The sequence below is a fragment of the Seriola lalandi genome, unplaced genomic scaffold, assembly GCF_002814215.2.
Source record: "Seriola lalandi dorsalis isolate HSWRI2012SDOR001 ecotype SW California unplaced genomic scaffold, Sedor1 jcf7180002054408, whole genome shotgun sequence".
Classification (NCBI taxonomy): domain Eukaryota; kingdom Metazoa; phylum Chordata; class Actinopteri; order Carangiformes; family Carangidae; genus Seriola; species Seriola lalandi.
In genome coordinates this window covers 1,610,683-1,625,996 of record NW_019524961.1, presented here as the reverse complement: position 1 = coordinate 1,625,996, position 15,314 = coordinate 1,610,683, and the positions used below count along the sequence as shown (strand labels likewise).

The window sequence follows — 15,314 nt, the reverse complement described above, 5'->3', positions numbered from 1 at the left end:
GTACTACAAATCTGCTTGAAACCACATTTATTTGGGTTCTCAAATTAGATAGTCACTGTGAGAGAGAGACAGGAAAGTCAGGGAGAGAGAGAGGGGATGACACGCAGCAAAGGGCCACGGGTCGGATTCGAACCCATATCCGCTGTGGGACACTGAGGCGCCCCACCTCCCCTGTTGTCTGGTGCAATGTAGCAAAGCTGCCACCATGACAACATCATGTTGTTGCATGACCAAAGAGTTAATCCTCCTCTCTTTTTTCATTTAGCCTGAATTTTTTTTTCTTTCAGTTTCTTTATAGAAAACACACACTTAGTGTATGTGTTTACTCGTGTACAGTTGTCATGCACAAAGTCAACGTGATCACATAATGTACAAATTGCTGCAAGGACAGTTAGTCCTGTAATTCAGATCTCAGAAAAAATATCAAATTCGCCTGCAGTCTGAATTGTTCATTATAAGTGAATGTGGTGACTCCATGGCAGCTACAGACAACAAAGTCTCATGATAACAGTCTAATCCTTTGACAAAATGGTAGCTATGGATTAATTGACCAACCTGCCATTAGGCTCTTTTTTTTTTTTAAAGTAAAATAAAAAATTCTGAAAATGTGTGACCACTAAGAAACTCATAGCACTCAGCTTCATTCTGGCCTTAACCAGTTCCATGCTTTCTGTTACTTGCATTACAGTATTGCATTATTAACTAGATTTCAGTTGAAATTTAGGTTAAACAAATGTAGTCCCAGTCACCAGGACAGATGCCATTGAACCTACAACTCATTTAACTGCCATCCATTGTTTTTTTATATGCATTTTCTTAAAAGCCTGCTCTTCCACTGTGCTGCACATGCTACACACTGCTGTAGTTATCACTCATAAATTAGTAATCCTATGACCCCAGGCAGATTGTCACAGCTGGTCTTATCACGTGTTTGCATGCAAATTATGGTTGGTGCTTGTGAAATTACATAACTGCATGAGAATTTGTATGTATAGTGCTTGCGTTTATCTAATCATGTTTTGTATGTAAATAACTTTTAAAGTGGGTTAAGCAGCAGTATTACAGTAAAATACACAAAGCACCAAATACAGAGGGGCAATTGAGAGTTTGAACCATAACCAAACCTCCTGCTGTCATGATATTCCTCTGAAAATGTCAACATGAAGTTACAGAGTCAAATTACTGAAAGTGAATGACGTCATGTGAACTAGCTTAAAGTCGTGTGAACTCGGTGTACCCATTTTGACCTGAATGATGTATGCACCTACACCCTTACTGTGGTTTTTATTTCTCATCTAATAATAACTATTAGTTACAAAATATCTGAATGGAGTTTTGCATTAAATCTCAGCTCTGTGTGTGATGTATTTCTGCTCTGTGTTCCTCTGCTGACACCAGGTCACAGTGCAGAAAGTTGGCATAGCAGTGATACCAGCGCAGACGATATGAGTTTGTGGTCTGGGGAGACGGAGACTCACGAGAGTATGGAGGTGTCCCAACAGATGATGGACAGTCTGCTGCTGGGCGCGGGGACACAGTTAGAGAACGAGGAATATCTAATGGGCATCAGCAGCCGACTCCAAACGGCTCTGGAGAAGATGTTGATGACCATCACCGACACCACCAACCAGGTACAAACCAAACGTTGTTGGCTAAGTGGTCTGGGATTCCTGTTGTTTGCTTCCATTCTCTGCACTGATTGGCTAGCTCACCTCATTTTCTTGCCTTAATGCAAATAGCACTTTCTGCTGGCCAAGAAACTTTCATTGTTTTTAACCTGAGAAGATAAATTATTCTGTTTTACAAAAATAATTAGTAATTATTTTTTCTGAAATATTCTTTCATATTTTTGCAAACAAGTAGCCAAATCTGAAATATCATATAAACTGAGCATGAGTTAGCTTTGTCCCAGAGCTGCTCACATTTCAGATTTGTTTAGTGATTCACTCAATAAAAGACAGTAAAAGTATCCATTATAAAATGTAAATATACATTTATATCAAAACAGTTATGAAATAAATAAATGTAAGTTAAAGAAAATTAATGAATTTAAACGAAAATTCATAAATTCAGTCTGATTGGTTGGCTAGGCATGATAAATACAAAAGAAATTAACTGTTTATAGTAGAACTTTCTGGGAAATACATCTATTCGCTTTTTTGCAGAGAAGATTGACACCGCTCTCAGGTGTTTACAGTAAATATGTAGCTGGAAGCCAGAAGCTGGTTAGCTTAGCTTAGCATAAAGACTAGAACAGGGAATGAAACAGCTTTCTTGGCTCCGTCTGAAGGTAACAAAATCCCCTTGAACACACATCTAAAGCTGACTGGTTAACACATCTTGTTTGTTTAACCCATACAAGCAGCCAGCAGTATCACTCGTCATGTCCTGCAAATAAGCATAACTCCCAAATTGTCAAACTATTCATTTAAAAAACTTATTTTGCTCGTTTTAACTTTCCTAATTTACATAGATTAGATAATATTATAAGAAATTGAGTAAACCAGACGAAGAATTCTAACCAGACATTACTCGTCACTACAGATGGTTCAATAACAGTCCCTAGTTTAAAACCCCTGGTCAGGTGAAGTGGATTTTTTAGCGAGTTGAGGTTTCAGATGGATTTGTCATGAACGATTCTGTGTGTGTGTGTGTTTGTGCCTAAAAGTTACCAATAAACAGAAAGCTCTAGTGACACATTTAGCTTTTGTCAAAACATTTAAATGCCCACACTCAACACAGTTAACCCCCTATGTGGGTTTCTACGCCCGTTCATGGAGGTATAATGGGGATGAGGTTGCAGAATGCGGCCGGCAACAAAGTTGGCCTGTCTAGAATTCACACACAAAAGAGCTGCCTCATTCCCAGTGGTTGCCTGTAGATACGAGTTGTATTTGCACTGTGCTTTTGTTTGGCTGACCAGCCTATCATAGTCCAGTGAGACAGAACAACTCCACCCCCCCTCAGGCTGTCTATGTAGCGGTGTCAGGCCACAGAGACAGGGCCAGTTTAAGTAGGCCATTGAATGTGTTACTGTAACTCACTGCACAGCGCATCTTCCCGTTGGCTGAAATACACGCGTTATTCACGCTGAGATGGGTTTTATCTTGTTGATCTAAAAATAGCTTTAAAGAAATTTCGAGCCGAGCAACTCAACATCATTGTCCCTGCATCCATCTGCACTCCAGAGTGCATGTTGGTTGAATGTTGTATTCTATCCAATCATTTTGCATATTTGGGTTTTTAAAGGTTTAATTCAACACATTATCACTACAATAAACCCACACTTTACCTTTTGCTTGGGCATCGTCTTGGTGGTTTCTTTTGCAGTAGATGATAATCAAACTAATTGATTTTGTCAGTTTGTCATTTTTAGAATTATTAAATATTATAGCATTGCATTTCATCTACAATGAACATTTTTATACCAGTGACACAGTCACTGAAATCTTGATCTGTTTTTGTGTTACTAAAGAATAGTGCTGAAATGATAAGTTGATTCACTGGCAACAGTTTTTATAACTGATTCATTGTTAAAGCAGTTTTTTTAAGGTAAACAAACGCAATCTTCTGTGATAGTAAACGGGATATCTTTGAGTTTTGGACCATTGCCTGTATAAAACAAAAAAATGTACATATGACAGCATGGATTCAGGGAAAATATCTTAAAGATAAAGATTAAAATTTTCAATAGAGACTTGAAAATGAAAATATCTGTTGTTTGCAGCCTCAGTAAGGAACCATCTAGTTTTTACAAGCTGCTTACATGTAACACAGTTTACATCTCTTCCAAGTAAACACAATTAACATCGCAATAAACTTGTAATCAACAAAGCCTTTAATGGTTCATTCAATGATTTTCCTGCTGCTATAGATCCAGTGTACATTAGTCTGTCAGTGAGCCGTGCTGGATCATCATGTCTGGGCCGTGAAGCAGCGTCGTGAACAGAGATTGATGTAACGAGCCGCTCAGGAATGTTAAGTGTCTTTGTTGAACTCCTGCTGTAAATGATTTGCTCGGGGAAGGTGTTTACTCACTCATTGCTCACCACCCATAATTTCAGTGAGACGCTTCAGTGAGAGGTAGAAATTGTTCATGTGCGAGTTATGACGGCTGACGTGCCAAACAGTAGGTGGGACCGAGAGGCAAAATATTAGAACACTTTAATTACTTCTTTTTGTGGCTATGTAGGGAGGGAATCCGGTTTGACAACTCTTTGTGGAGAGGGTGTGTATTGTCTCTGGTTATTTGTGTCTATGGGGAGGCTGAGTGAGATCTATTTGCAAATCTACCTGGCCCACTGGATTGAAGCCACGCCTGCTTCCCTCCCACTTTTGCTGAACAGTATCCTGCTGTGTGCGATCAGTATAGGAAGTGGAAGAAAGATCCTTCTGTCTGAGTGGGGAAAAGTGACCTGAAAGTCTGGGATTTAACCTTTTTTTTTTTTTTTTTTTTTAAAGCACATGGGTAGACAGAGGCAAAGTGAGTGTAACAGAGTGACGTAAGTAAACCTCGCCTGACAGGAGAGCTATCTGGCATCAGTGAGTAATGTGGTGTGAGCGAGAGGCGTGTGTGGAGAGGGAATGACAGTCCTAGAAGGAAGTAGGAAGGAAAGAGCGAGCGGCTGTCATTTCAACCTCTGCTGGCTGCCGATTGGACTAAACAATTAAAAGGGGCCTCTGGGAGGCTTCCCTGCAGGTCGGGGTTGCTACGGTGGCATAGTATTGTTAATGAATCTCCAGAGAGAGAGAGAGACAGAGGGAGAGCTGGAGCAGTCGCGGGGGAGTGAGGTTTACAGAGCGGCATGATATGGTTTTACTCTGAAGAAAGAAGGTCAGAAATAACACGGAGCGAAGGCTGGAGATCTTTCAAGAGGACATGAAGAGGAAAAATGCTTGCCTTTGTGTTGATATACCTATTGCGGTCATGTTCAGGAATGCCCTTTAAGCTACCGGACCAAGCTGTGGTTTCCACCTGCTGTGGAAGATGACACTTTTTGGTAGAACTATAGAAATTCTCACAGTTGCTGGATGATTTTTTGTCTCAATATTTACCTGGAACTTGTTCTACCTCAACCAGGCAGCATGTGATTGACGTGAATGTCACCCTCTCCAAATGTTGTTTACTCTTCTTGCGTGTGTGGCAAACACATAGAAACTGTTGCTTGGAGCTATCCATAACGGTCTCTCACTGCTTCATTCCCCACTGGACTTTATTGTCATTTGCGGTTGCACAGCTGAGCCTGTCGGATCATGGCAAATTGAAACGTCTTTTGATGACTCCAGAAAAAGAGCCTCAACGTAACAAAACAAGCTTGGAAGTTCTCCCTTCATTCATCCATCCTTTACCATGGATTCCTACCGCTCTTACTGGAACTCCAGCATGCACAGCAGCACGTGGTTGGAGGGGGAGGATCAGGATGTGTACGAGGTGGAATCTCGTGTACCCCTTCCCCGACCTTTCCCGGTCTGCAGCACCTTGAACGAGAAAAATGCTGTGGTGGTGCAGACGCAGATCTCGCATGTCAATCACAGGACTAATGGTCACTTGCTTAAGGTTATCTCCAAAATCTCCTTGCCCACTCCTCCTTATACAGTAAGTTTTTCAGCTTTAACACACGACTGTACAGTTTTTAAATTATACATATAGAGGTTTATGCAATTTTAAATAGTCTCGGGGCATGTACTGTTGATTCATATCTTATGGGCAAATTTCCTCACTGCCTTTTTTTATACAGTTCATGTCTACACATGCAGATGTGATGCAAGATAAATGTTATTCCAAGCAGGAACTTTCTGTGCTGCTTTTGAATCACTAGGTGAAAGATTGTATGACTTCTATGTGGCAGGGTCACTTTACCACTTCCTGCTTCCCGTAATGTTACAGTAAGACCTTTGCTCATGGAGATATGCAAATCTATGGAAAGTAACTGAAATGAACGTGGGCACGCTTGCAGTTAATTGCATAACGATGTCTTTATAGGAGTTTGTCAAGGAAAAGATGCCTTCTGTCACCTGACCAGACAATCGACATAGCAATGTGATATAATTATCTCAGTGTATTTGTCACATTTGCACACACCTTGTTTTATTATTGACTTTTGTACCATTTGCCGAACAGTGATAGTGCACATATGTTGGAGGCTGACTGAAAAACATTGCACATTATATATAGAGACAATGAACTGTGTTGTCAAGTCATTTGCAGAAGTGGTATATTCTTAAAGGTGACAACAAAATGCTTTTCTAACTAAGTTAAAAATAACTTGCTTGAGATGATTTATCAATTTACTTTTCAGCTGCAAATCTCCCTCTTTTATTAAGTTGACAAAGTCTGTTTTCAAAATGGGCTTGATAATTTGCTTGAAATCAGTATCTACTGTATGTATAAACAGCGTCATTTCTGTTATCTGGATATATCACTATATGGCAATTGTATGCAGAATCACATGTAAAATAATCAAATGGATATTGACAGTAATGTGCTGTTTCACTGGTACATTATGTGAAACCAAACCTTCCATATATAAAACAAAAACTAATTTCAGAATTGTTTATTTCTAAATTATAACATGATGTGATCATATCATCAACAGGTAAGTGCAGCTGTACTCCAGACAGTGGATGTCATAATTAGCCCTTTCAGATGATAAACAGATATCTTGTTTGTCACTTCCATAACGTTGTAGAACCTGCAGTTTTAAAAAAGAACTATGGAAACTGAAGCAGCAGATACTAGACATCCTGGCTTTCAGTTCCTAGTGTGGGTTAAGCTCCAAAAGCAATGAAATTCTACTTCCATTACTGCAGATTGATAGCATCTCTGATTGGCCTTCCTGCCTCCTAAATGCCTGTCTCATACATTATAACTCTGATGACACCATTAGCTGTGAATAGGTGGAGCCGCTTTAGGGCAAGAGGTTAAGATTAAAAACAGTAGAAATGAATGTCTGCTCAGAATATTTAATGCAAAAAAAAAACATTCCCTTCAAACTATTGTGCCTGTGTGACACCGTCTCTTTCCTCTCAGCTTGAACATGCCCGGATGACCCAGACCGAGCTGATGCGGGAGTCCTTCCGCCACAACCAGGAGATGAGTGAGCTGCTGCAGAAGCAGGAGGAGCTGCAGGAGAGAGTGTCCGAGGAGGCCCGGGCACGGGAGCAGCTGGCTCTGGAGCTTCACCGTGCTGAGGGTGAGTGGTTTTTTGTTTTTTTTTTTGAGTCTCTTTTTTTAAACATGAAAAAAACTCAGATGCATCATAGTTTTATTTGAATGTTGATCGGTTTTTATGTGCTCCACGACGCTTAGCACAGCAGCAGCATTCAAAGTTCATAGGCCTTCTCAAAGACGAGCAGTCTCTTTATAGCAGGAAATGCAATTTCACTCACAATTTCTCTGTGGATACTAATTGGTGATCTGATGACAGAACTGATTACAGAAAACAGAGAGTGCTGCATTAGAGAGCATAAGGAACTGAAGTGAAAATACATGTGTGCATGTGTTTGGCGGAGGGAGTGGGGGTGTTACTGGGAGTGAGGGGATCAGCTGTTTGAAAGGGAGAGTAGAGGAGTGTGAAGACCATCTGTGGTGAGAAATCGACAAATGGTAATTAGTGTTTGCTTGTCTGTCTCTGGTTTGTGTTTGAGCAATTGATTGTATCTGCATGACAACTACATTTTTGTGTATGGAAGTGAATGTATTGCTGTGGGGACAGAGAAAAATCCTCAAAACAATAACAGTAGGATTTTTTGCAACTTGAGAACAGTTTGAGTGCAGTGACAGATCTTTTTTTTTTTTTGAGGGGGGGGGCATGGATGGGACAGTTAAATCGCTGTCCCATCCATTTCAGAGACAGCTGGTCCATGAGGGTCAACTGTTACAACCACATCCACTCACACACACACCAAACCCAGTCCACAAAGCTGTTTTCAAGCCTTCTGTAGTAAGTGTACAGTCCAGCAGTCACTTCTTACTCTATGGCTTTTTGAACACACTGAACAATGGTGAGTTTATAGCTATTTCTAATCTTATATTGTTTTTTATTTGGGAAGGATCTTGTTACGATGGTTGTTTTATGGATATCCAACAGAGGTGCTGAGAAATAGCAAATATTTGCCATCATAGAAAAGCTTTATAGATTTATAGGGCTGACCATCAAAGCCTGAGACCATGTGGCAAACTGTGGAAAATAAAACCAAGAACAACATTAAAGAAATTAAGGCTGTAACAGTTATGTTTATTATCAATTAATTTGCTGATTATTTTCTTGATTATTCATTTAGTCTACAAAACATCAAGAAATGTAGACAGATTTATTGTCAAGGTAAAGCAGCCAAACCTCAGATTTTAGAAGCTGAAAGCAGAAACTATTTAACATTTTTGCCTGGAAAATGACTGGAACACAATTTTCAAAATAGTTGCTGATGAATTTTCTGTCAGTCGACTGATCGACTTACAGTTGCAGCTATAACAGAGAAAGAAATGCCACACAGCAAAGAGTTACAGAGCAGCTGTTCCTCTCTGGTCATGTGGCATGCCTCTTCTTCATTAAGGGAGTGTTTGAAATCTGCTAAGCTGTCTGGTGGACATCTATTCAGGCAAATGCCAATGAATTGAAAGACAAATATTTCTTCCTCTATTGTGTGGATGATACGCGCAGAGGTAAAAGATCAGGGTGTGGCCTTTTCAAACTGGTTTTGAGTTAACCCAAGTGACAGGCTCAACCTGGATGATGTGCTGATTGATGGGACGTATAACATTTCAGTGAATGAGAAGTCTGCCTTTGAACCAGGGAAAAGGTCAAGTGAGATGGCTGTAATGTCGTGATGTGTGTTTTTGTAGAATGAGGAGAGCTCTGTGTGTTTGGTTGGACAATGTGTTTATTTAGCCAGTAATCATGTGCATCTGATAGCTGTGTGTCATGGAGGGATCCCTCCTTAGGCAAACTTTACACACAGCTTTGGTTCCTGCTCACATGTCTGAAATGATATGATCCCCTGACAGCACAGGTGACATTTACCTTCTGCCTCTTTCAGTTTAAAGTCAGATAGGAAGCTCTTTGAGCACACACGAGCTATAAACACGCAGATTCAAGTCAGAAAATATATAGATTTTACCTCGGAACTGGCCTCATTCTACACAAAAGTGGCAGTTACCGTAAATGAATAAATGGTTTCTGACCAGTCTGTTAGTGTGTGAATTCCTCCTCTCCTGTATCTATGAATTGAATGCCATCCTGGTGCATAATGCTTGTTGACCTGTGACAGAGCAGTACAGTAATCATAGAGCTTTGCATTGTGTTTACAGCTCGGTCTCGTACTTCATGTCAAGCAAAATGGGTCAGACACGCTCACTTGTGTTCATCTCTGCATTTGTATGCATGTTTGTGTGCCTCTGTGTGTTTCTGTGTTTTTGTTTGCCTTTGTGTTGTTGGTAACCTAGGATTTTGTATCCCGCTGTTAAGTGTTCATTCATCTGGATGGCTGCCTTATGAGCATCTGTGTGTACGTGTGTGACTGAGGCTTGACAACAAGGTTTAACCTGATTCCTCTAAATTCTCTTGTTGAGTGATTGCAAGAATGCGGCTGAACGAAAGATGCAAAAACTTTAGAAAGGGGCTGAAATACTCAGAATTTCCCTTTTTCTAACCGTCCCCCTCCCCCTTTGTCTACATTCAGGTCTGATCGATGGCTACACAGGTGAACGGGCTGCATTGGAGGAGCAGTTGCGACAGAAGGAAGAGCTCCAGCTGAGCCTCGAGCAAGAGCTGCAGGTGAGGCATTCCAGCTGCAGAGAGGAGGAAAATTAATTACCCTGTTTAAGAGACGGCACATGACCTGACTATGTTGAATGTCGATTTCTGTATTTTGCCTCTAGCATGGCATAGTAGTGACTCACGTGTAAGTACAATAACTTCAGGCTGAATTCAGTCTCTGCCAGAAGAAAAAAAAAACATAAAATGTGTTTATCTAAAATAAAATCTGGATCATGAGGTAGTTTTGTTTCTCTTTAGTCATATTCATGTATCGTTTACATCTATCTATACATATTTCCTATTGTCAGTAAATATTATTAAAAGACCAAAACCTACTAACAAGTATTTTCTGTGAAGTCAAATATTGCTTTGCAAGAAAATTTGTTTTGTTTTTTGTGGGACACATTTTGATATAGGCATTATCTCCTGTGCTCTAGCTGAATTATCCTTTTTCCCTGCAGGTTACAAGTAGCCGGCTGCACGAGTTGGAGCAGGAGAGGCTTCAGATGCAGGAGGAGCGGGAGCTGCTGTCACGGCAACAGGACGCTATGAGGGAGCACGCCGGGCCCCGTGAGCTTCGTACGTATCCTAGAACTCCCTTAACGAAGGCGGGAAGAAATTGACATGGCGTTTTAAGTAACCTACAGTATTCACATGTAGTTATTATCCTCACGGTTGAAAGGAAAATATTCAGAGATTAATTTATTCAACATGTTCTGAACATTGAGTGTAAGTGTACATTTTGTTGCCTTGTAGACATCATAGTTAGTCGATCAAAAAGAAAAACGATAGTAGTAAATGAGGAGACAAAAGTAGAAGATCTCCAGAGAGCCACAGGAGCTGAGGTTTTGAAGAGTACAGTACAGAAGTTGTCATTGTTCCAGCTCCTATTTTAAAGTACTGTATTATATTATATATTATACTTATATTATATATATAAGTATTGTATACGTCATATTGACAGTATACACTTCTATATCTGCATCTATACTGGTTTCAGGGAAAGATGTAAAACACTCATATTGATTTCCTCTGTAGTTCTTGTGTTGCTGTGGCCCAATAAAAGTCATTAAAAAAGTTTATGAGCATGAGATAAATGGGCAGCATTATCAGTGACAGAGTTAAATACCAAGGGTCAAAAAGTCGCTAAAATGTTTATTTTGTTGAATGTTGAAAGTAGCAATGCTGAGGAAACTCTTCGGGCTTATCTACATTTCTTAAACACTTGCTGCTGGTTCTTGTGACACAACTCATAAATTTACAGGTATTTTCCAGGAAGAGCTCTGGAAGCATTAAGCTCGACAAGCTGTATCTGCTAATTTTGCACTATATAACTCCTGTATTATCAAAAAGGTATCCCATGAGTTAATTCACTGATGAAATGGTGAGTATTCTGTATTGAAGGGTATAAACCAGATTGGGCTTTTTCAGGAACCTTTTCCTTTCACAGCATCCTCTCTGCAGAAAAGCACTGCCAGTCTATCTTCACCTTTCTTTCTCCTTTTTTCTAAGAGTTGTCCTGTTCATGACAAAAAAAACAAGAGCATGTTAAACTCCTGTGCTTTCTTATTCTCCTGTAGGCCTAGTTGAAGCTGCAATGGTTGCAGCACCTGAAGCAGGTGTGTCAACTTTGAGCATGGCTCAGTCATATCTATATGTTCTTTTAATTGTCTACTGTAGCTGAGTGACAGTATATTTCTCTAACCCTAATCCAGCAACTCACCAACAAAGCTTGGAGCTTGCTTGCTATGGGCTCACAAACTCACTCAGTTCAATCACTAACCTTCGCTTCAGCTTTTCATTTTGATTGATTTTTGTCCTGGTTTGTCATTTTTAATGTCTTGGAGTCAGTGTTAGCACTCATTTTAGCATGATGAAATGAAAGTAATCTTCAGACATTTATATGTAGTCATTATTTCCTAACTGTCAACCATCTTCACTCTGAGTTAAAGTATCTTTATTTATATTTTAGAACTGTAGATGCTGTGTTTACAGCATTTCTTTGAGTGAGATGATTGGCCGTTCAGGAAGTCCTTCTCCCCTGCCTGTAAATGCTTATTGGGCATGGATATTGCAATGTCTGGACTGTCCACGTGTCTGATCTGTCATTTGCACTCTCTCACCTTGTTACTTTTGCACTAATCCTGCGGGGTTTGGTCCTGGGTGAACCAGCGGGGGTTGTTCACTGGTGACAGCAGGAGGGCAAAGAGGCACCATGATGGGTGGTCATTTTTGGTAACGGGGCATTATGTTGGGAAGCTGACTGAGATGTTAGAAGAGTCTGACGTTAGCCATTTATTCAGATGGTGCAAAGTTATAAAAGTAACCACAGATAATGAAATCAAAGGCTTTTCAAAGAGAAAAGATTATTCTTTTGCATGGGAAATGTGATCACCATGGCAAAAAAGAAAAATTAGCATTAAATCTAATCACAATGCTCACAGACTTCAGACTCTTCAGATCCATCTCAGCATCCTGTTAATCACTGAAATCAAACCTGAATGACTAAAAAGCTCAGTTCAACCACCTTTGGTTGCCAGGCAGTGACGGCTAACCTCTGCTCCTTCCTCCATCGTGTCCTGTAGACCTGCTGGAGGAGACGGAGAAGCTGATGAAAGAGAAGGTGGAGGTCCAGCGGCAGGCAGAGAAGGAGAACTCTGACCTCCTGAAGCAGGTGAAGCTGCTGGAAGCAGAGCTGGAGGAACAGGTCAACAGGGTGATCGAGCTGGAGCACGCTCAGAGGACGGAGAGCGGAGACCTGCAACAACAGATCCAAGCTCTGGAGAAACAGCTGGAGAAGAACAGGAAGTTCCTTGATGTAAGTGACTAACAAAATGAGCTCCAATGTCTGAGGCAGTTTAATTAAATGTTCTAAAGTCTGTGATATCTTTGGTTTTAGGTGGATTTTATAGACTAAAAGATTAATTAATAGTGAAAATGAAAGTTAGTTGCAGCCCTTGTTCTTAATATGTTTCCTCTTTGAGGAAAGTTGTGCAAAGTTTATTTTTGTTCTCGTCCACTTGCATCTTATTGTCCCTCATCAGTCAAATGCAAATAACCATAGAAGCATGAAACAACTTAAATCTATTTTAAAGCTACATACCTTGTAAGGTGTATACTGTAATAATGATGAGTGTTTCTCGTGACACAGCTCTGATCATTTACTGACACCTTCATATTCCATCAACAGGTTTAGATAGAAAGGTTATTTTACCTTTTTTGACAGTTGACTGTAGGACTGATTTATATTATATTTATATTGGTCAATAAACGCTTAGTGTTCACTTGCAGGTGGATAACTTGACACAGGGATAAGGCTGCGGCAGGGCTAGCTGTTAACAACAGATTTAGGCTCAGCCTAGTGGGACTATCCAAAGCTAAACTGATGGTTTTCATGTTTTTTTGTGGGGCCTCTCTTGTATTTGTCTAATGAGTTTTGTTCCCATCATCATAAATAGGCCACTTGGCCAGGAGTTGGCATGTGATTGAGTGGAGGTGGTTTGAATGCAGATTCCTTTTATTCTGCTCTGCTGTTTTCTGTTATCCTCAAATATTAGATAAGCACATTTGTGAATATGTGATTTTCTGATTATTTAATTAATTATTAATTATTTGGCCCTTCCTTAATCATCGATATAGACACAAACAGTCTTGTTGGAAATTTCGATTTCATTTGTGTTTCTGTTTTGACAGCTAAAGGTGCAGCATGTTTTTCTGTTTCGTTAAAGTACTCATCTTTTTGTGATCAGTTATCGAGGCCTGACAAACCCCATTACTGATCATGTAAATATTTCTTGGGCATTTCATTTTAAGGTCGTCTCCATCTGAGGTTTTACTGGAAAGAAACTTACTTTTTCCTACATTTGTGGAGCTGACATTTTGGACAAAAAGCTGCTGGCACATGGATATACCACTCCTGCCATGTAGTTACATGGGAAGTGTTTTCTTATAGAAGTCATCAACAGGACAGTATTTCAGTGTAGAGATTAGTCAACTAAAGGTCTAAAACTCAAAACATGTTTGTATCTTCTCATCTATCTACAGCTGCTCTTAGAGTCTGACAGTCTCTCTGTATAACTCTTAATGATGAATTATTTCCTAGTTATATTATCATCTGCAGGAAAGCAGCATTTACTAACAGTTAAACTCATCTAACTCGGCCATCAGGCAGCACTTAAAGCGTACCACTTACTTCAGCTCCGATGTGTGTAGTAAAACATAGACTAGATAGCGGGGAAGAAATACTGAAAACATAAAAGCCTCCAATCACTAAAAAAGTAGTTCTTTAACCAGGACTCCAACTTCCCAACAGGTGGATTCAAAATAGAAATTCTTACAACTGTATTAATATAAAAAATAAATATTTATCCCTCTTAATTTGAGACCTTTTTTTTTTTGGTATTCATCATTATTAATTTGACTGTTCGGTCTTTGTTTTGGTGTCCAGGAACAAGCTGTGGACCGAGAACATGAAAGGGACTTCTTCCAGCAGGAGATCCAGAAACTGGAGCAGCAGCTGAAGAATCCGCAGAAGCTTCAGACCGGCTCTGAGCAAAGAAACCAAGAGGTAACAGGAGAAAGCTCTGTGTTCCTCCAGGGGAACAGGCAGTAATAGAGATGTTCATTTTCTGAGCGTAACATTGTTATGGCTACAACACTAAGCTCAGACTCGCACAGCAGAACAATAGAGCTGGTAGAATTACCTGTGCTGCCTCGAAAGTGATACCAAATACACAAAACACTGGGAGTGAGGTCTAAGACTTGCTAATATTTATGCAGCTTTTACTCAAATACAAGATTTTGTCTAAAAAAAAGCCTGGTGTCTACATCAGGTGCATTTTGACACAAGGACAATTCAGTTACATCATATGAAATGTGACTGACTCTGATGTCAGGTTTCAGAAGTGAATACTCATGTCAGTTCATGTGACAGTTTACAGGCTAAATTCAAATAATTTTGCTTAAAGCTGTGCTAATTGATATTTTTATATGAACAATGGATCAAGTGACTGTGTGATATGAAAGGGGTTGTTTGTAGAGACGAATCACCCAACTCAACGTTTTGGTTTTACTGTCCACAGCTTTGCTGTTTTCTCACAGCTCTCATCTCATTTCTAACCTCAACAGACAGCTGTTTTTTTAGCAATAAAAACTCTGTACAGTACCCGCTGAGATTCAAACAGCCGATAGACAATGTTAGAGACTAAACCTCAAACACCTTTAGAGCCAGATTATTGAGTTAGTTAGAAAACAAAAAGAGCTAAAAGAGAATGAATATTGGGCGGAGATTTGACCAGAAACATGATCAACTTATATTTACATCTTGTTCCACAGGTTTTAACCCTGCCTTATTAAAGTTGTCAGCATGGTCACCAAATCACAGAATGATATTTCCTCGGTCTCATTCCTCACAGCAGTAACATCCGCTGTGCCTGCATTGCTTTTGCTGTTCTGCTCAAGTAGTCATCATTATTTACTGTCACGTTTTTTATTTTTATTTTTATCCAAATCACCATCTAGCCGCCAGTTCTCTCTGGGCAACGGGAAATGTAATGTTGA

General features: G+C 39.9%; 1 protein-coding gene across 4 annotated transcripts in view; it reads left to right on the top strand.

The window, feature by feature from the left end:
* akap9 (A kinase (PRKA) anchor protein 9) overlaps positions 1-15,314 on the top strand; it is a 65,394-nt gene that overhangs the window by 31,855 nt on the left and 18,225 nt on the right. For 3 of the 4 annotated variants that reach the window (XM_023409842.2, XM_023409844.2, XM_023409840.2), the window contains 7 exons: positions 1,399-1,631; positions 7,031-7,193; positions 9,679-9,773; positions 10,217-10,334; positions 11,336-11,374; positions 12,341-12,573; positions 14,203-14,322. In XM_023409842.2, the coding sequence (XP_023265610.1) occupies positions 1,399-1,631; positions 7,031-7,193; positions 9,679-9,773; positions 10,217-10,334; positions 11,336-11,374; positions 12,341-12,573; positions 14,203-14,322 (1,001 nt within the window). The remainder of the gene's footprint in view (positions 1-1,398; positions 1,632-7,030; positions 7,194-9,678; positions 9,774-10,216; positions 10,335-11,335; positions 11,375-12,340; positions 12,574-14,202; positions 14,323-15,314) is intronic. The other variant, XM_023409841.2, reaches the window with a different exon arrangement.